Genomic DNA, 21,890 nt, shown 5'->3' on the forward strand with positions numbered 1-21,890 from the left:
ATGTGGTTTCCCTCATAATGCTTAATATTGCATTCTTTCATTTAAATCATACTTTTATATTGAAAATATGAACCATATGATAAATGATAGAAGATAAAATGACTTTAGTAATATTTTAAAATATGGGATTATGAATTATCCCTCGGGCCTGTGTTTCACTCTTAATGGAGGAGGTGGAAAGTCTCATAGCGGCTGCTCTGAGGGAAACTGTTCCAGTGTCAGTTGGAGCCGTGACCCCTTACAAAGGCCCAAGTCTGAGCCCAGACTGGATTCTCCCACTTACCTCTCCCAGGGAACTGCACACACAGCAGGTCAGGCATTTGATTGGTTCCTCCCTGTGCATGAGACCTGATCAGAAATACTTGATCAGGATCAGACTACAGCTGGGCTGAGTTTCTTAAAGCAGATCCCAGTGTCTCCACTAACAGGATTTGAGGATTCCTGAAATCAAATTCCATGTACAATGTTATGAGAATGTATGAGGTGGAGGATGGTTTATTTTGCTGTCATATAAAATTTCAGATAATGAGGCAACTCTCATTAGCACATTGTTGCCATTATAATTAAAATTTGGTTCAATAAAAGGCAAAGCAAACATTTTCATAATTTCTGGTTTCATTTCTCAAGTTGGTATCTTGGTAAAACTGGATTCCTCCCCCACCCCAACTATTTACTGTGAAAATTTGATTCTCATTTAAAATGATTCATAGGCAGTGGCCCTTGGCTGGTATCCTTTGTTCTTTCAGAACTGGGGTCATGGAATGTGGTTAAGTGTAATGTTTAGAAGTCTATTGCAAGTGTAGAGAAAGGAACAGAGAACAGGAAGACAAAGCCTTCCTGGAGGAGGAGGTGTCCAGCATGGGACTGTATAGACGAGCAAACTGAGGTGGTAAGGAATGAATAGAAGAGTTGCCTCCCAAGGCAACTAATGAGACAGCCTGCGCTTTAGGGTTATATCTGTTTGGGTTCAAATCCCTCTTCTGCCTCTTACTTGCTGTGTTGAATCAGGGCAAATTACTTAGTATCTACGAGACTTTGATTTCTCATCTAAAAATTAACACCCCCCCAAAAAATAGCGACACTAAAAATAATGAGCTAATAATAACATCTCAGTTTTGCTTTCTCCCTTAAGAACTTGGGTATAGATAGCTTATGTATGACACGTGTATGGCTGTTAGCACAAGTGATGCCATCTTGGGCCCTTACAGTTTCTTCTGTCCTCTCACTGACCCTACCCAGGACTGTACTGGGCAGTGAATCATTTCTCTGTTGTCAAGGGCTTTGTAGTTACTAGATATTGTTTAATAATCATTAGGACCAGGTGGCCTCTATGCTCTGTTAGTCCCCAGACAATGATGAAAGCTTTCCCTGACGTATTCCTGATGCTCACAAGACTAGTTACCCATTCGTAAATCTTTTTTTTTCTTTTTAGTCACTGAAAGAGTTTCATTTCTGAGAATAAGTTAGTTTTTTTTTGTAAATAAAATGTTTAAAAATAAAAAGAACACTAAAGTTACTGGTATATAGTTGTTGAAAGTGGGGAGACACTTTTAAGGAGAGTAGGCTCCTTGGGGTACAACTTGGTCCCCCATCATCTCCAAAAGCCACAGTATAGACAGGAGGTTCGTGAGAGCCCCAGGCCAGGGATACAATCTGTCAGCACAGAATAGAAGTGGATGTGTCTGAGCAGGAAATATGTGACATGAGCCCTTAGTCTTTCAAGAATTGGACATCCATTGATCAGGAGTGAAGCCCCTTAAGATGGGAAGTTGGAACAGTGGCCATAGTCAGAGAGGTCGACTAGGGGAGGAAGTGCATTCCCGCAAGAAGGGAGGCCTATTTGCTCAGAAGCCCATGTCTTCATACAGAAAGCGAGGTAGACAGAGACAAAAGGCAGCCCCTGGACCTCCTGGAAATTCCATGGAGGGGAAGGTCTCGGGAGAGCCCAGGAGGGAGGCCGACTTTGCTCTCCCTATAGTGGAGCCTGAAGCCTCTTCAAGGAGACACTTATTTCCACCTGGGAAGTGGACAACCAGTGCCCCTGGGCTGGTAACCCATGAGATGCTACCAACAGAGTCCCACCCAGACCTGGAAGGGAGGCCATAGGACCTAGGCAGGAAGGCCCAGGCAACAGGGACTCGAGGCCTGGCTCCCAGGAAATTTCCCCAAGTCCATGTCACAGAAGCCCTGTCTGCTAGACAGGATGTGTCTCCCTTCTAGCCAAGGAGCAAGGCAGAAAAGAGTCTGAAAGGGGAAGTGTTGCTGCCTCTGATCGGAAGTCCTCCTCTATATGGGGTATTTGGCCTTGAGAAGAGCCAAGTCCCTCATGGCTCGGTCTGGCCAGTGGCCATATTCCCCGGTTACTATGTAGCCTCGACGTTTCTTCTTGAAGGCCGAGGCCCCGAAGGGGACAAGTCCAGGAGTGTCCTCCACTGGGGGGTTGGGCAGACCCAGGGCAGCCCTGATGGCAGCCATGTTGCCCAGCAGGCCTTGAGCCCTGGGTCTTGCATCCCCGAGCTGAGCCAGCAGGATGGGACTGCCAGGGTTCAGGTCTCTTTGGTTGTTCCCCATGAGCTGGAGGTGCTGGGTCAAGGCCAGGAAGGGCCCCTGGACACGGCTCAGATGTTCCCCATCATCCAGGGCATGCCAGGTCTTGAAGGAGATGTCGGCAGGAGGCAGGCTGCTGAGCTGGAGCTATGGGGCTGAGAAGCCAGAGTCACTCAAGGGGCTGCCTTGGCACTGGAGGTAAGTCTGCAGCACTGTTGAAGTATTCTTCCGCATGTAGAGCGCTGGGTCGTAGGCTTGACTGATGCGCTCAGCTGGGGACATGGAGGCCCCTGGAGCGAGGAGCGGCAGCAGCAGGGTCAGCAGGCAGCGGAGGGCCAGCGGGCGGCCCATGCTCTTGTCTTCGCTCCTTCCTCCCTGCACTCTCTGGGTACTTCTGGGGCACCTCCCTACTCATAAATCTTAACTTAGGAATGCACATCCTGTTCCCAAGCACGTGCCCTCCATACCTCAGGTAAACTGTAAAACTAACCTAAAAGGCCCTTGGTGGTGTGGAGTGTAGTTGTGACTGCTTCCAGATCATTGTCTGCCCAACTCAGATCCCACCCTGTGAGTGAGCACTTTTTGTTCCTCCGTCCTCCAGTGACACTGTTTCTGTTGGTCAGTTTGAGTTGGTTTTGAAGATTTGGAATTAAGTGCTTCTTCTACTGGAGGATGTCGTCAGTAAAAACCTAGAGACACATGAACAAATTACATCAGGAGGCCCACTCCTAAGGATTGAGAATAATTCTTCCTTTGCTATTATTTGCTGGCTGCATCCTGGAGGGTCCATCTGAGAAGCACGTGGCTGGTATAGTGGTGGCAGCAGCAATGGTGGTGGTAACAGGCCTCAGGATTTGGTGGGGGACATGAGGACCAAAGAGTGATCCTACTTGGAAGGTGCTACTGGAGAATCCACGGAGAGCAAAGGCCATACTCTTTGATTAGGCAACAGGGAACAGAGCCAGGCAACAGGTTTCAAATCCTTTGATTCAGACAATCGAAAAGGTCCGCGGTCTCTTCAGCTCTTAATAGCTAATTCACTGTGTAAGTAACACCCTACATTGTCTCACCGAATGTTCACTTTTGAGGCAGATAACAGCATTCCTGTCTCCTCATTTTCCAGATGAGGACACTTAAGGCTCAGAGAGGCTAAGTAACCTGGCCAAGGCCTCACAGCTAAGGGCACGGCTGGGATTATAATTTGGGTTGAATTCTAGAGTCAGAGCTTTCAACCAGCACACACGGCTCCCAGTTGCTGTATAGTTGTATTTATTCTGATTGCCATGTGGATTGTCTTTTACTCATAAACGTAGCTGTTGATGGACTGTCCTTGCTCCTTTGCGTAGCTGAGGTCATCTGAGGTAATTCGTCGAGTTGGCAGAAGAAACGAATGTGAGTAGAAGAGGAGACAAAAGGAACGCCAGTCAGTGAAACCAGTGTTTGGTCATCAAATATTTATTTTGCAACCCTTTGTGTCAGGCAGTGTTTTAGCTGAACAAGACATGGTTCCTCTCAAGAACCCACCATTCATTGGGAGACAGACACAAAAAGAAAAGTATACCTCAGTAGGCAAAGAGCAATGACAGTGGTATACGGGCTGTACTCACTACGAAAAGGCAGTCAGCTCTGCTTCGGGGATTCAGGGCAGGCTTCACAGAGGGAGGTAATCAAGCTCTCCCTTGAGAGACAGTCGGGTGTGGATTCGAGTGGCTGGCGGAGGCAACAGTTTGTGTCGAAGTGATGAGGCAGGACACAGTTCACAGTTTAGCAGTACTGGATGGCAGCGTTTGAAGTGGAGGGGAAGCTGCAGGACCAGATTCTGGTGACCTGGGCAAAGGGACTCAGATCATGAAGACGCTCCTCTCCCAGGCTAAGGAATTGGGTTATTATCTCTAATCAAGGGAGGAACGTTGAAGGATTTCTGAATGGAAAGCGACGTGACTGCATTGGATCCTTTCTGGCTGCCCCTCTATAAACACCTTCCATCATCTTTGCTCTGCTCTGTGGCTTAGGAGGCTGACCTCCACGGACGACATCAGTTGTACTGGTGTCCTAGGACTGCCATAACAAAGGACCACAGCCTGGGTGGCTTGTTCTTTCACAGTTCCGGAGGCTAGGAGTCTGGAATTGTTGGCAGGGTTTTTTTCCCTTTGGAGATTTCGAGGGGGAACCTGTTCTATGCCTCTCTCCTAGCTTCCAGTGTTTGCTTGCATGACAATCCTTAGTTTGTAGGTGCATGGCTCCAATCTCTCTGCCTGTTTTCACAGGGCATTCTCCACTGTGTCTGCATCTCTGTGTGTCTTATCCTCTTTTATAAAAAGTCATATTGGATCTAGCTCACCTTACTCCAGTATGATCTCATCTTAACTTATATACATTTGCAAAGATCCTATTTCCAAGCAAGGTTACATTCACAAGTGCAAGGGGTTAGGACTTGAATATATCAATTCAAGCCACAACAGTCAGCAACCTTGCCTTCTGAGTTTAGTTGGATCAGGCCATTGGGGAGCATGGGCAGGGGATCAGCAGGAGGGAAGAGAATGAGATCAGGCAATTTACTTTCCCAGCGCTGTACTTCTGGGGTCACCATGGACTGCCTTTCTTGGTCGGCTGAAGGTCATAGCTGTTGAGAGGTGGTATCTCTCTCCTATTCATAACTGGTTTCTCCCCTTGCCTCATTAGGTCTGTGGATGGTAAGAGCACCTCACTGTTACCAGTCTGGGAGTATTTCATTCAATTGTAGGATTTCCCTACACTCTGCCCAAACCATTTGACATAATCTTGATATTAAAATTTCCACAAATTACCTAATTTGGAGTACTGTCTAATCACCACCAGGATCTTGACGGAAAGAAACAATGACAATATTTTTATCTTAGGTAATTGTGTAGGTAGCAGAGTAGAATGTGAGTTGGAAAAGGAAGCAAAAAAGCAGGTCCTGCGACTCAAGAGGAAGACAGTACAATAATTCAGATAAGAGGTGATTAGACCTGAATTGGGCTGATAGCAGTTAGGATGGAGAGGGGAGGGGGAATAAACCATTTGGAAATAGAATTATTGTGACTTAGCACAATGCTCATAATCAATCAGACTCATCCTCACCAAATACTTACTAGGTAAGAGGAAATTCTGTCCTGTAGTTTATCTGGCACCAATTTCGAAAAAAGCGAAGATTTACAGATCAGTAGAAGGGAGGCGAGTAGGATAGGAGCCGCCCAGACTTTCAGATAATGTGACCTGGAGGCAGGCTTGGAGGAATCAGGAACTACTCGAGTTCTTAAGGGCTTCAGCGTCCTGTCCCACTGGGTCAGGATGGCCGTTCGGGCTCCATCCCATTTTCCAGGGCCCATTAGGCGATACTGATAAGGAGTACATGGTCCAAAGAAAACTTCCCAAGCTAGCCTGGGATCCTGGAGGAACAGAAGTGGGACACTGGGCTTCGTGCCTATGCATGCAGCGAGGTCATCCATGTAGGAAATGTAGTCAAGTTTGTCTCCACTGGTATCTTTCATCAAACCCCTGACAGGGAAAAAGAGGGATCACTTTTCATTTTCAAGTTACAAGTTACTGCTCCTCCCACCATTTTGTTTCTTTTTATCAGATTCAAACCACACTGGGAATGTTCTTCTGTGTTGGAAAGGAAACAACAAGAGGAGTTTACCTAGATGGGGTATTTGTGAGTGTATTTAATTTTGTTAAGGAGATGGTAAAAGGAGGCAGTTGGAAGAGGAGCTTGAGATAATGTTTTAAGTTCTTGAATTTGATATGAGAGTAATCAGATCAGCCCAAATATAATAGTTGTTGAATAAATTAACATAGTCAGAAAGCATCACATTTATGGCCACCTAAATTGTTTTTATTGATGTTAATTGTGAGTTGAGAGGGCCATACTTGATGTATCAGTACTAAACATGACATAGATATAAGTACAGTTGACCCTTGAACAATGGTAGGGTTAGGGGTACCAACCCCTCCATGTATCCATGTGAAAATTTTGTTTTCCCCCAAACTTAATTACCATACTAATTAGTTATTAGTAGTTAACCAGAAGCCATGGTGACAATATCAACAGTAGATTAACATATAGTTTGTATGTTATATGATTACTTTCTGTGTTCTTATAATAAAGTAAGCTAGAAAAAACATTATTAAGAAAAATAATTAGGAAGAGAAAATGCACTTACAGTACTGTCCTGTATTTATCAATACCATAAGTTTATGTCACCTGTTTATAAGACGAATCATCTATCAGTACCTATGTCAATATTGTCTTCTATGATACCAAACACTGTCGATGTTATATGTACTCCTAACACTAGATATCAAAACTGAAAAGATACTGTGAAAAAGAAATTCATGCTTATTTACAAGCATAATGAGCGATGCATTGATTATTAAGAAGCAGCAACATGATTGCTTTACTGTAGCCTAGTGTAATTGATATGACTGCTTCACTGCAGCCTGGCCTATGCACGAATGAGTGAATCGTTACAAAATTCTTACGGCATAGAGTCTTACAGTCATATTCATAATACAGTATTGGAAACACTGTTACATTAAAAAAAAAACCCACTTACCTGTGATGATAGGCTGATAGTTTTCCCAAATATGAGAGAGGCAGACTGTATAGTAATGTAATTCTTTGAAAGCAAAGTTGGAGAATAGAAAACCAACATATTATTAATTTTATATTACCGCAAATATCACTCAGCTCATGCCTACGTAAGGATGGACGATCCATTTCCACATAAGTCTTACGATATTTTTACACGATAAATACTTGAGCAATGTTGATGATAAGATAAAAACTTCTCCTACAGTTCTTTCCATGTAGTTATTAGATTTTCATATGAAGACACTTGCACGCATGCACATGTCTGTTAACTGTATGGCATGATGATGATTTACTATTCATTAAAGGAAAGTGGATCATCATAAGGGTCTTCATCCTTGTTGTCTTCATGGTGAGTAGGCTGAGGAGGAGAAAGATGGGTCGGTCTTCCTGCCCCAGGGATGGCAGAGGTGGAAGAGGTGGAGGAGGTGGAAGGGGAGGCAAGAGAGGCAGGCACACATGGTGTAACTTTATGGAAATACATTGTAATTTCTGTCTGACTTTTTTCCTTTTTCATTTCTCTAAAACATTTCTATATGGTACCAATTCCTCTCTCATCATTTGCTTTAGTTTCAGTGCCCGTATAATAGAAGGGTCCATGTCATAAAAGAAGTCAAAATCAGTCTTAAATAACTGGAACCCTTCTGCTAGATTGTCTAATGTCAATTTGTTTTCTGGCACTGTTTCTTCTATATCTTCTTCCTCATTGTCTGACGCTGGTTCGGAAGAACTCATCTCCATCAAGTCATCTTCTGTTAATTCCTCTGGTGTGGTATATATTAGCTCTTGAATTTCTCTGAGATCCATATCTTGGAACCTCTCACCTCCCCCATCCCCAACTTTTTTTTCCCCCCATATCCACAATCTGCTTCAGGATCTCCTTGATTGGCTCTGTCGCAAATCTGGTGAAATGCGTACAACATTTGGACAGTTTTCTCCAGCAGGAATTTATTGTTTCAGGCTTGCTGGTTTTCACGGCTTTTTCTATAACCATGATGGCATCTTCAGTGGTGCAATCCTTCCAGACTTTCGTGAGGTTCTCTCTATTAGGGTTCTCTTCCGTAGCTTTGGCAATCCTTTCCATGGAGCACTTTGATGCCTTGTGTTGAAATCGTGGGGTTCTGGGTGGCCAGGGTCATTGTTCAATATCAAAGGAACTTTAAAAGGTAGTCATTTGCCAGCAAGGTACTTCCTGATTTCAGGGACAAAGCATCAATGGGACCAATCCAGAAAAAGGGTTCTTCTGGTCCAGGCCTTCTTGTACAACCAAAAGACTGGCAGTGGGTATTTATCTTTTCCCCTCAAGGCTTAGGGGTTAGCAGCTTTATAGACCAGGGCAGTCCTGATCATAAACCCGACGGCATTTACACACAATAGAAGAGTTAGCCTATTCCTTTCTGCCTTGAATCCTGGTGCTCACTTCTCTTCGTTACCAATACATGTCCTTTGTGGCATTTCCCCTCTCCAGAATAGGGTGCTTTAGTATGCGTTAAAAATCTGTTCAGGTAGATATCCTTTCTCTCTTTCTCCTCATCTTAATGACATCTGGGAACTCACCTGCTGCCTTTGGGTCAGCAGAAGCTGCTTCTCCTGTTATCTTGACATTTTCTTTAAGCCAAACGTCTTTCTAAAATTATCAAACCATCCTTTTCTGGCATTGAGTTCTTCAGCTTTAAATTCTTCACCTTCCTTTTGCTTTGTCATTAACGATTTCACTTTTTCTCAAATCATTTTAGTCTATAGGAATGCCTTTCTTACAGCAATCCTGCACTGACATAAAAGCTGCATTTTCAATACAAGATAAACAGGTATTTCATAAAAAAAGTGCAAGGTTTTCATGCCTGCTGGCATAGCTACAGTGATGGCTTCACAAATTTTCTTTTTTCTTTTTTTTTTTTTTTAAAATGGTCTTTATACTGGATTCATTAATCTTAAAATGAGAGGCAACTGTAGCTGCAGACCTCAATTTACTGTACATATCAAGCAATTCAACTTTTCCTTGTAATGTTATGACTCTTTTTCTGCTTCTTGGGAGCACTGCCAGCATCACTAGTGGCATTTTGGATGGGTCCCATGGTGTTATTCAAGGTTTACGGTATTGCACTAAACATGATGAAAAATATGTGAGAACTGTGAGAGATCATTTTACTGTGATATAAGATTTACCAGAGAGATGAACTGCTCAGGCAGAGATGATTAGCATCACATAGCGTTTTAAGCAGATACTCGAAACACCTGAGCTCAGCACAACAGCGACAGGAGGTGGCCACGAAGTTATTACAGCAGTACAGTGTGCACTACAGTTAATTTTACGCTGTTATGATTTAATGCTGCATCTTTACATCTGCTTACATTTCTCTTGATTGCAAATGTATGGTCTGTGTGAGTGCAAGTTTTGATAAATTGAAAACTTTATAATAGATTTTTGTATATTTGATGGTAGTAAGTGATAAAATAGTATCTATATATATTTTACGCATTCATGACACCCGTTTTCCTTAATTTTTTCAATATTTCTAGGCTTTGTAATTTGCGAATTTTTTCAAATTTTCACAAATCTCCTCAAATTTTTCTACTATGTTGAAAAAAATCTGCAGATGAGTGGACCTACACAGTTCAAACCCATGTTGTTCAAGGGTCAGCTGCACAGTGTATATGAAGGCTCTGTTGTTTATAAATGTTCACGATAATGCCAATGTCATTCTTTCAATCAATCAATCAATCTTAAGTGTCTATCACATGACAGGCACCATTCTAGGTACCAGGAGTTCAACAGTGAGTAGAACAAAGGCCTTGATGGCAAGGAACTTACATTCTAACAGTGGAAATCAGCAGGCTATAAAAAACCTTGCCAACTATATATATAATATATCAAGTGGTAATAGTTACTATGGAGAAATATGAAGGAGGGTAAAGGGGAGAGACAATGATGAGACCAGTTGGTTGTCAGAGAAGGCATCTCTCTTATGAGGTGACATCTGAGCAGAGTGAGCCTGCAGGTATTGGGTGGAGGGAAAAATTCCAGGCAGAGAGAACAGTAAGTTTCTGGGGGCAAGTGAACAAAGGATTGCTATCTGGTAGGGGCCAGCCTCCATGTTTTGCTGAGGCAAACTGGTGCCCCCACTGGACACGTCTAAGGCCATAAATCTTGTTGGTGGAAGAGTTAGGACTAAAAACAGATTCTTCTGTCTCCTAATGTGATTATTCCAACCTGCCATACTGCTTCTCTACAAATGGCTTAAATGGCTTTAAATATTTAAAGCCTTTATTTTTGTAATGAAATATATTGCTAAGTTTTTCCTGTAGTAGGTTATATTTCATACCTTTCTATGAGCTGCTCCTTTTTCATAGCTTCAGCCATCAGTTTTTGAGATGGAGGAATCTTACAGAGTCCTGTGAGAGAAGTCAGAAACAACGCTGAAGTCGCATGTGGCTTTTCCTTTGAGTTCTCCTCCCTCTCATTTCTGTCCTCCCACTGCTCCAAGCTCAGAACATGTGATGGTCAAAGCTCAGAATGGAATTAGAGTGCAGAGGGTAATTTTCTGGAGGTAAAATCCCCCTCCAAATTCACTTAACCAGGGTACTCTCCTGCTGGAATTGTGAGGACAGATCAGATGCCCTGTGCCCAGCCCTCAGCCTGTGTCACTGCACTGGTCAACACTGATCATCAGCACCTGCCCCTCTTCATCTGCTCACACATTACATATATCTATACATAATATTATTTATATCATGTATATATACATTGACATTTTATTGTGTGTGTGTGTGTGTGTGTGTGTGTGTGTGTGTGTATGTGTGTATGTGTATATTAAAGCTGTTAGCTGGTTACATGTTATCACTTAAATTAACCCTGTTTCTATAACCCTGTTTTGGCATGTCATCACTTTTGTTACATGGGGAGCCTCAGGCATGGAAGGGGCCTGGCAATCTCTGTCTCACAAAGGCTCTGTCTGCTTGAGTTATCGTGAGGATGTGCTTGTTCTCAATAGCCCACCTAGGCAGTCTCTGCTCTTCCGGCCAGTCCTGCCCCTGTCAGTGGCCAAGTGCTGATGCCAGGGGTGGGGTTACCATCCACGTGAGAAAGGTCTGACTTAGTTCTACAGTGTGCTTGCCACTGGGATCATTTTATTCTGTATGAAGCTGGAAAGACTTCACTCGGTGACTCCCAGATTGTCCCTTGGAGGCTCTCTGGAAAGGCATGCAATCACTCTTATGGTGTGATCTAATCAAGTTTTGTTTTGTCAGCTCTACCATTCTGATAAGCATTTTTGAGCTCATTATAAAATACTTAAAAAAAAAAGCAAGTACTTAAGAGTCTTCTGTGGTTTTAATATAATTGGAAAGTGCAGTGAAAGCACTTTAATTGTCCTTAAAGAAATAAACATTTGTGATAATTGAATGAAAGGCTGCGGAATTTCTTTTGTAATGTAAACAAATGAGATTAACCTTCTCTCCTCCACTCTCAACCCCCTCAAATTCAAATATCATATTTGTCCACTTAGGAGAACATTGTACAGTATGGTTGATATCTATTACATGTGTACAGTGGGATGGAAGTCAACACTACTTAGTATTGCATTATATGCTATTTATAAATTATTGATGATTGTTTTTATTCATTAGGGGCAAAATTCTGCTAAAGAACAGCTGATTGGCCCAACTGTGACTCATTTTTATATTTTTAAATAATACAAGTGTAATTCTTTAAAATGCTCACAAATCTAAAACCTGCCCTGTTCTAGAGAAGAGATAATAATATCTAGAGATAATAACAGCATTAGTAAGAAAGGCAGCTACAGTTAATAAGCATTTACTATGTGTCAAGTAGTGTGCTAATTGCTTTGTGGACATTATCCATTTTATGAAATCCTTGTAAAAGAGGTTTTCTTATCCCCATTTTATAGGCAACGGGGCTGAGAAGTAAAGAGGTCCTTGCAAAGCTAGTGAGCTTCAGAGCTGGGATTGGACCCTGGGAGCCCGGACTCCTGTCACCTGTGCTCACACAGTGATAACTGATAGCAGTTAGTGTCCAGTGTCTGCAATGTTTTTATGGGCATGTCTTAAAAGTCACTATCTCCTTAGGTCCCAAGTTTATTCACAGTGTGTATTATTCCGATGTCTTTCTCAGGAAAGCAATATAAAATTCTACTGCTGGAAATAAATGGAAAGACTTACGAGTAAATAGCTTGACTTGAGTGGAATGGAATAGGATCCCGAAGCTTCTAATAATTTCAGTTAATCTGAGAACTGTGATTATATTCTGTTGTCCAAATTTATCCCATCCACAGAGCCAAAGCCTCTTTTTCCCCTAGTCACATCGGTAACATGAACACACCCACCATGATATTACACATGTATAAAATTAATTCTCTACTAAAAATTTTTTAAGCATGTTTTATGTTAATTTAGCTCACATTTGTTTGATTTTAGCCAAATCTCAAGGCACTAGTTTCAAGACTCAGTTGGTCACATAGGGCTTTAAACAGACTGCAGGTACCTTTGAATACTCTCGTGGCCCATCGTGCTTGGAGCTCTGTGCCTGCTAAGATGGAGCCCGTGAGGCTGATGAGGCCAATGATGGCGAGTGTTGTCCTCTCTAGGTTTGAGGGAAAGACCCGCTTGTAAAGGAATATCTTCTTTGTACAAAGGCTTTTGAGAGGTTCTTCAAGAAAGGGGAAAGAAAATGTGTATCCTGTGGTGAAGATCACAATGTCGATGTTTTCTTCCACTGTCCCGTCTTCAAAGAGAGCAGAGGTTTCTGTAAACTCCTTCACGCTGGTCTTCACAGTGACTGTCCCACAGAGGATACAGGTAGGCAGCTCATCGTTCACAATGTTTTTTGATTTTTTCCTTTGACACAGAGGAGAAAATTATTCACTGTAGTTACACTTATGAGACGCTCAGCAAATGATTTATTTAATCAATTCAGGGAAATTATCCACCAAACCAAAGGAGTGAATTGACTAATGTCTAATTCAAAGTGTTCTACGTGGCTTAGTGTTTTGATAATATGCTTGTTTTCCTGCTCCCAGTAGGAGGCATGTGGAAGATGACTAAACCTACTCTTTCCTGCCCGGGGCTTTAAATTCTTAACCTTTTGGAATTAATTCCTGGAGCAATGTTGGGATGGAGTATAAACAATCCATATGATAACCAGTTTGGGGTCTTACATCACGCAGGCCTCAAAGGATTGACATTTAGCAAAGAGGAAATTTCAAGGAACTTTTTGGATTAAAAAAATCTGAATTTATTGATAGTGATAAATATCTTCATTATGAATATCATTCTACCTAATCACAGCAGACATAATGTCTTTATAAAATTTACATGTCAAATCATCTGTTGCCATTAATTTCCTTTGTAAGTTGAAAGCTCTCTTTGCAAATAAAAATATCTGGGTCAAGCATATAATAAAAATCACATTTAATGACCTTACATGCATTTCAAAGGTTTTCTCTTCCTTCCCAATGTGCAGCTCTATACAGATGTATATTAAAATATAGAATTCCAGAAATTCCTATTGGCAATTCATACCTCTAATCATTCAGCCAGAGGAGAATTTATTAAAGGGTAATGAGAGCTGGCCATCTACACTCACTGGTGCTGCGAATATTCTATTTGTGGATGGCAGCCACCCTGAGATTCCTTGAGGTCTATTTAAATTTCCTGATATTCAAACTGGAAATAAAGTTTTCATCCTTCATTTTCCTCTAGCCTCGTGAATTACTACTTCTGTTACCAGACAGAGATTACTCCTGTTTCAAGAACTGCTGTGGTACTGAGGGACATTGTCTTCTGAAAATAAGCTTAGAACAGGACAAACAAAGGCAATGTCACAATTATTGAACATTTTGAGCTCTGAATAAAATAGAAGGAGAAATATTGATTCAGTAACTTTACCACTGAACAAAAAATAAATAAATACCCCTTTGTAATACTTAATCCATAATTCGCATGATCAAATCTTTTATTCATGTGCCTCTCTTGAATCCACTTTAGTACCCATGCAGGCAGAACTTGTGCAATAAAATTATGGTGTCTTCTTGTAACCATCATATTAAGCGGGTAGCCCCCATCTGAACAGCGGCTGATAACCCAGGTACCGGTTCTAGTACTGAGAAGTACCTAAAAAGCAAGGCAAGAAGGACAAATATATGTGCAACAGATTTGTGCCCCCTATCACTTTGTAGTATTTTTCTTCAGTATGTTTCAAATGATCTTATAACATTCTGGTCTTACAACATCAGAGGACCCGTGAACTTGCACCCAGATCTGCAAAGGACTAGCTGCTTCTGTTGCTGTCGCTGCTTTCATAAATCACTTTGACCTGATCTATGTCTCTGTTAAGGCCTTTCATCCTGTTTAATATCAAGAATAATAGTACTAGCAGATATGGGGTATTGATCTGGCAATTTTTCACATGTAAATAATGCAGGATTTAAAATGAGGTTTTGAGGAAGCAATTTTAACTGTAACAAATAAAAATCTATTCTTTCCGGATCTAATCATTGTACTATAATTTATGGTAAAGTGAAACAGGTTTCTAATTTGTGAATTTATGCTTGGAATTTCTTTAATTATTATGTACACCTCTTGGACAAAGTAGGGGGTTTTTAATCTTAAAACAAAGAATGAATTTGACTCCTAATTAAAAATTTGGAGATGTTCAGGAAACAATCTCCCCTTTCTATTTTTATGTGGGTTTTTTTTTTCCCTCCCAGAATTACAAAGAGAGAGTGTAAAAGAAACATAATTGGTGAGGACGGAGCATTTGTCCATTGGGTCTTGTTTCAGGAGCATCTCTGAAAAATGCCTAGTGGCCTGGCATCCATGTAGTTTTCCTAGACCCTTCCTGGAGATGGTTCAGTATTGTAAAGCATGGATTTTTAAATATTTCAGGGAGGATCATGAGAGGATTTACAGATTTTCAATTTCTTTTGTTTTTTTCACTCACCCCCGTGTCCACATAACTTAGTAACTGGCCATGTGTTTCATAATCTTGAATACCTCTCTCCAGAAACCAGAAATGATGCAGGGGGTGGGATTCAGAGATGCTGTACCTGAGCTGCCGTTCGACTGAGCTCCACTGCAACGTCCCCTCCAGTGTTCCCAAGACCGATCACTAGGACGCGTTTGCCCTGAACGCCTTCTGGGATCTTGTACTCTTGACTGTGCAGGATCTGGCCTTTAAACTTATGGATTCCTGAGGGGAAGAAGGGATCAGAAATATCTGGAGCTATAATTCCCTAGTTGTCAGGCATAGGGTCTATGGGAAAAGGGAAGTCCCAGAAATATGGTAGCCCTTTGCTCCTGGGGCCAATGGCAGGAGAAGGACTAGCATATCATCCCCCATCCCATTGGATGCTGTCAGGCCAGATATTGATTTAGTGCAGCATGCCTTGTTAAAAGTATAGGAGAATTTATATTCCATGAATGTTCCCTCTTAAAGCAATTGCTTAGGGAAATCAAGCTTGCTGCAGACAATAATAAGAAACATCTCATGCATGACCCTGAACGTCCTAGACAAGAAGTAGATTGTTGATGCATGTTATTTTGCCCGTTAGGTATATTCTATCAGAATGTTACTGATGTATTTAACATGTTTACAAATTGAAGGAAAAGTTTTTTCTTTTTTACAAGGAGAAATTTTGTGGCATGTTCTTAGGTAAAAAAAGTAACTCTTCTTGTGATTTAGGTTTGTTACTTCATGCTTATTTGCTTTGTGCCTTATTATATGCTTAATGTTTTATTATACCGTTGCTTATTTATAGTTTATTCTTATATTATTTATATTCGTGTTTCTGATTGATCTTTCAAGCTCCTAACACTCTGTCAATAGAAGTATCACTATGATATTTATACACTGTATATGAAAAGGGCTACCAAATATTTCTCCTCTTTTTTTTTTTGGATAATTGTCTCCTTGGTATATATAAGACAGAAATCATGGATTTGTATAAAGTAAAGATGGTAGTAACAGTGAAAACATAGAGCTGTTTACAGTGGTGGCTATGTCACTGGCAAAGCCCATTAACAATTCCTGGGAAATAAAAACAGAATCTGGCTAATAAAGTCTAACCTTTGTTTTTTTCCTTTGTGCTTAGTCTAATTTCACTTGCTCATAGGGTGCCGTGTGCAGAGGCCTTGCCCCAGGCCCTTCAGACCAGAGTTCCTACGGCAAAACGGCTGCACCTGACACTTCAGCACAGGTGGGCCGTGTGCAGAGATGCTGCACCCAGGACTGCAATCTGGAGCCGTGAGCAGCACAGCTGTGCCCGACCCACAAGAGCTCTGCCACCCTCCCTGCTGACAGACTGTAAAGCAGCCCCACTGTGGGCCTGTTGGGGAGAGGGGGTACTCTGGAGCCAGAGCTCGCACCTCTCCATTCTTTGATCAAAGAATAAGGCCTTTCCTCTGCTTCTGAACCAAACTTGGTCTCCTCGTATCAGCTGGAACAACACTGGCAGGAGGACCCTTGCTGGGCATCTACACAAAACGGTGGGTAAGAAATTTTGGCAACCCAGATGAGGCAGACTGTGGCCTTTTCACCTGCACCTGCCCACTAAGGCTCCAGGCTCGCTCTGGCTCTAGTGGGAGGTTGGCAGAAACATTGGGAGGTTCCAGTGAGGATGACTGACTCTGGTCTTTGAGTTCACTGTGATGGGGTAGCTGCTGTCTTCAGCTGAATTCAGAGCAACTCTGCCCAGCAACCTGAACCTGGAGTGGTGCGCACACACTGTAGCCCCCAGAGTAATCTGGACTGGGCCCCCTTGAGGGGGTCATAATGTGCCTCCGTTGGGAATCTGAGGCTGAAACTCAGGCGTGTCTGCTTGCCGCCACTGGCTGGCCTTCTTGTGGTGCTGGACACCCAGGGACAGTGGGGACCTGTGGATAAGAGGGAGCCACTGCAGCCTTGTCCGCTGTCCTCTTGGCCCCTGTCCGAGGCAGCAGCAGTCGCATGAGGACTTTCTGCCCTCCTCGCCCACCTCCAGGGGTCAACGATAGCAGTCTTCATTGTCACCTTCAGTTTGATAAGGGAAAGCAGCCAGCCTCGTGAGCCAAGAGGTGAGCCCGGGAAAAGGATCCCTAACTAGGGCCTAACAACTAGGCTTCTGTACAAAAAGGTGAAAAGAAAGTGTAACCGAGCAGGACCCTTTGGGGCTTTCCTGGGACAAACCCCAGCCCCCGCCATATCCTCCATCTGCCTCTTGTTTGTAGAAAAACTTTAGTCTCCTAGACTTCCCTGAGTTCCACAGAGTACATTTAATCAGGAAATTGAGAAAATGCAAAACGAAAACAGTCAAGGAAGACAAAATAACAATAGTTTAGGCATTAAACAAAGCCGAGGACCTTTACTTCCTCCTCAAGGGCTATAGATAATATTCTGAGCTATATCCTTTGGGCTGTTTTGCACATACTAAAACCCACACCAGATGAAAGAAGTCAACTGTATGCTGCCCACAAGCACATAGACCCCAGACCGGTTGGAACCAGAAAGCTGATGTTGTTGACTCCAGATGACCTCACCACCAACCAATCAGAAGAATGTCCACAAGCTGAGCACACAGCCCACAAGCCCCCTCCCTCACCTGATCTTTAAAAACCTTTCCCTGAGAGCCTTCGGGGAGTTTGGGCCTCTTAAGCACTAGCTGCCCTGAACGCCTTGCTTGGCGTCCTGCAGTGAACACCGCACTTGCCTTCACCACAACCCGGTGTCAGTAGATTGGATTTACCATGTGTGGGCAAACAGTGGGCCAGGTTTGGTTCAGTAACAAAATGTTGATGATCCTTTTGAAAGGAATGGAAAATGTGAAAGGGCCTTTCAAGAACTGAAAAAGGAATTGCTTCAGGCCCCTGCCCTGGCCCTCCCAGATGTAGCTTAACCCTTTGACATTTCCATTCCGGAGAGAAGAGGAACTGCTCTTGGGGTATTAGCGCTAAACTGGGACCCCTTACTCAGGTGGTTGCTTATTTCTCTAAACAATTAGATTAACCACTAAGAGATGGCCTGCCTCCTTGCCTGCGGACAGTAGCAACTACAGCCCTGCTAAAGGAGGCTGAAATGTTAGCGTTTAGCCAGCCAATCACTACATGGACTGCACACCAGGTTTAGGCTTTAGTAAGTTCTAAGGAAACAGAATGGCTATGCCCCAGAAGGTCGATTCAAGTTCAGGCTATGCTTTTAGGCAACCCAGCTGCTACCACGAAAACCTGTCACATGGTAAATCCTGCCACCCTGCTACCCACAGAAAGGAGGCACCTGGAGCACAACTGTATACAATCTATACCAGTTGCCCTGACCTAGGAAGCGAGCCTCTCAGAAGAGGAATGGTTCACAGACGGGAGCAGTTTTATAAGAGGGAAAAAGTCTGGCGGGAAAATATGCAGTAACCTCTCAGATCCAAGTCATAGAAGCAAGAAGTCTACCCCCCGGGACTTCTGCCCCAAAGGCCAAGCTACTAGCCCTCACCTGACCCTTTAAGCTCAGGACAGGGAAGATCTTAAATGCTTACACAGATTCCCAGTATGTGTATGCCAGCCTACATGCACACAGGGCTGTTTGGAAGGAAAGAGGTACGCTTACTGCAGAGAATAAACAGGTGAAACATGGCTTAGGCATACTGAAGTTCTTAGAAGCAGTACAACTACCAAAAAAAAATTACCAAACAAAAAACCCATGGCAGTGACTCACTGTACGGGCCACCAAAAGGGAGATGCAGAATTAATAAAGGGAAACAAGAGGACACAACTACCAAAAGGGTGGCCGTAAAACCAGTAACTTGGCAAGTACCCCTCATGCCTTGAAGGCCAGATCCATCCAATTATTCCCCAGCCTACACAAAGAATTGAACAAAGCCTGAAAATGGGGCCTCAATAGAGATCGAGGAGGCCGTGGGCAGCTAGTTAATGAACACGGGCAATACTTCTTTCCCCAAACTGCACCTTGTCCAGCCATCAGGGATGCTCGTCAAGGAACCCACTTCGGGAAGGAAGCCCTATATAACTGGTTAGTTGAGGTCATGGTAACTCCTGGCATGAAATGTATAATCAGTCAGATAGTTGAGACCTGCCCCATTGGCATAATGAATAACCCCAACACCAGCCCCTCCGCCACCTGGCTCCCCGAGGCCCCCAGGTAAGGCCCATTCAGACCAGAGGGACATATCCTGGAGAAGGTTGGAAGATTGATTTTACTGTCATGCCAAGAGTACTGGGCAATTGCAGGTATCTCTTGATGCTAATAGACATTTTATGGGTACATAGAAGCATCACCAACAGAAATAACCCCTAAATTTGGGCTCCCAGGATCCTTACAAAGCGATAATGGTCCTGCACTTGTATCTCAAGTGATGAAGGGGTAATGAATGCCCTAGGCATAAAATGGACCTTGCATTCAGCCTGGAGACCCCAATCATTGGGGAAAGTAGAAAGATCCAATCAGACCTTAAAATGGGTCTTAGCCAAGCTATGATAGGAAACTTAAGAAAATTGGATTAAGTTTCTTCTGATTGCCCTGCTTTGCTTTTGGTTAGCCCCAAGGGATAAATCAAAGTCTATGTGAACTCCTATATAGTAGACTCATTCCCCAAGCCCAAGAGAAGGGACACCTTGATATGGAACAACTCAAGTATGCCCTCTAGCGGGGAGAGACCATGAAAGCTCACACGGAATATGGTGACCAGGAGCTGCCTGCACCCATGCACCTGGCCCTGCACCCTTTCCGGCCAGGGGACTGGGTGAACCTAAAAACCTGGAACGCAGGCAGTCTGCAAAGTCAGCTCACTCCTAAGGGGAATGCACCCCACCTGGGATCCTAACCACCCTCTCTGCCCTGAAGTTGCAAGGGTCACTCGAGGTACATCACACTCGAGTGAAGAGGGTCCTCGAGCCCCCGCCTCCATAGAGAAAATATTGAGGTGGGGAGGGCATAGCTCAAGTGGTAGAGCACATACTTAGCATGTAAGAGGTCTTGGGTTCGATCCCCGGTACCGCTTCTAAAAAATAAATAAATAAGTAAACCTAATTACCTTAAAAAAAGTTAAAAAAAAAAAAAAGCAAGTGAAAAGAAAAAAAAAAAAACCTGCAGCAATGAACCCTGATTCGTGTGAACCTCTCTGACCTGAAGCTTCTCTTCTGAAAAACAAAGTGTGACCAGGGATGCTCAGGCCACGTCTGTGAACCAAAGATCTAGCCACCTTCATTTCTGAGAAAAATTTGACTTGTGACCATTATTCTGTTGCCTATATTTGGGCCATGTATCTGAAATTGTCTGCAGTTTTTTGTCTCCACAAAGTTAGACAAATAGGGGTGGGTCACTCAGGGAATGAACAGTCAGGGCTGAGGCCTGGGGACAACCACACACAGCTAAAGGCAGTTCTGCTCCCCTCCCGGGGTTATGATGACGCCTGAAGTCAGCAGGAAGCAGTTAGATGAGGGACCTGCATCGCCCGGTGCCCCTCCAGAATGAAGAGCAGGGCAAAATGCAGAGGAGGGATCTGTCACTGACAGAGCCTATTCTGGGCAATAAAATAAAGTTTAACCTTTTTTTCCTTTTCTTTCATGCGCAGTCTGGCTTCACTTGCTCACAGGATGCTGCTTGCAGAGGCCTCGTCCCCGGTCCTTCAGACCTGAGTTCCCAGCTCCGGCCCCACGTGCAGAAGCACGGGCGCACAACACCGCGATTCAGGATGGCGGCAGCGGGCCGTGTGCAGAGACGCTGCGCCCGGCGACCTGGAGCTGGAGCAGTGCGCCTGCGCCCGGCCCCGCGAGAACACCCCTCCCTCCCCGAACTCCGTCCGTCAGACGAGATCCCTGTAAAGCAGCCCCGCCCGTGGCCTCTCTGGGAGAGCGGATTCTCTAGAGCCGAGAGCTCACACCTCTCCACTTTTGGATCAACGAATAAAGCTTTCCTTTGCTTCTGAGCCGAACTCTGTCTGTTGGCTTGAATGACTCCAGCCAGAGGGACCCTTGCTGAGGACTGACTGGAAAGGGTCTGTTACCGCTGCTGCTATGAAATTACGCGACGTGGCAGAGGAAGCAACGGCGATGGGGCCGGCGACCGTCAGACCCGTCCACTGTGAGATGAAGCGCTGACAAAGAATCAGAAAGGGAAGCTCTGCACGTTAGAGGACCCCACAGCCTCTCATCCCAATACTTCAAACACGTTTGCAATTTTAGTGTAAAAAAAGGAAACTGGCTCCTGGAACCTACCATGTTCCTACCGTACAGTAACTGAGGCCCCCAGAGCTAGAAACGAAATATAATAGCTGCCACATTCCCAAGGAGGTGCTCATTAACCACCTAGGCAGAACGTGCAAGGAAAGTGTCTGCAGACCAGTTTTGTGATCCTTAGACCCTTACTCACTTTCAGGGGTTTAAGCTGAAGTGACCAGAGGTTGGACACTGGAGATTTTCAACAAAGGATTTAAAGTGCTGTTGTATTTTCTGTCCCTCTGACATGGAGCCAGATTCAAGGGACTTCCAGGAGACTCTTGAGAGACCTTGACCCTTGGAATCTAAAGAGCACAGAGATGGGTGTGTGACCCACGCTTGAAAGACTGACTGGAACTGGCTGCTAGGGATGGTGGCTGTACCCATAGCAAGTTTTTTGACTGCTGTTGACTGTGGAATACATATTTCATGAGGACTGTGTAAGAGGGAGGCTGTCTGATGCCAATTTAAAGGAACTTTGCACAAGGTAGCCATCTGCACTGACAGTGAGACCTTA

The 21,890-nt window shown here is 43.7% G+C and overlaps 1 protein-coding gene and 1 pseudogene across 7 annotated transcripts in view; both read right to left on the reverse strand.

The window, feature by feature from the left end:
• Positions 1-2,286: 2,286 nt before the first annotated feature.
• LOC140688160 (cardiotrophin-2 pseudogene) lies at positions 2,287-2,940 on the reverse strand (annotated as a pseudogene).
• A 1,046-nt stretch (positions 2,941-3,986) lies between these two features.
• The window catches only part of FMO4 (flavin containing dimethylaniline monoxygenase 4), a 29,405-nt gene continuing 11,501 nt past the window's right edge, over positions 3,987-21,890 (reverse strand). For all 7 annotated transcript variants that reach the window (XM_072946158.1, XM_072946164.1, XM_072946161.1 and 4 more), the window contains 6 exons: positions 15,223-15,365; positions 14,088-14,287; positions 12,660-13,012; positions 10,483-10,552; positions 5,661-6,066; positions 3,987-4,374 (listed from right to left, as the gene is read on the reverse strand). In XM_072946158.1, coding sequence (XP_072802259.1) covers positions 4,312-4,374; positions 5,661-6,066; positions 10,483-10,552; positions 12,660-13,012; positions 14,088-14,287; positions 15,223-15,365 — 1,235 coding nt within the window. In that variant the 3' untranslated portion in view covers positions 3,987-4,311. The remainder of the gene's footprint in view (positions 4,375-5,660; positions 6,067-10,482; positions 10,553-12,659; positions 13,013-14,087; positions 14,288-15,222; positions 15,366-21,890) is intronic.

Source organism: Vicugna pacos, chromosome 21 (assembly GCF_048564905.1).
Source record: "Vicugna pacos chromosome 21, VicPac4, whole genome shotgun sequence".
NCBI lineage: Eukaryota > Metazoa > Chordata > Mammalia > Artiodactyla > Camelidae > Vicugna > Vicugna pacos.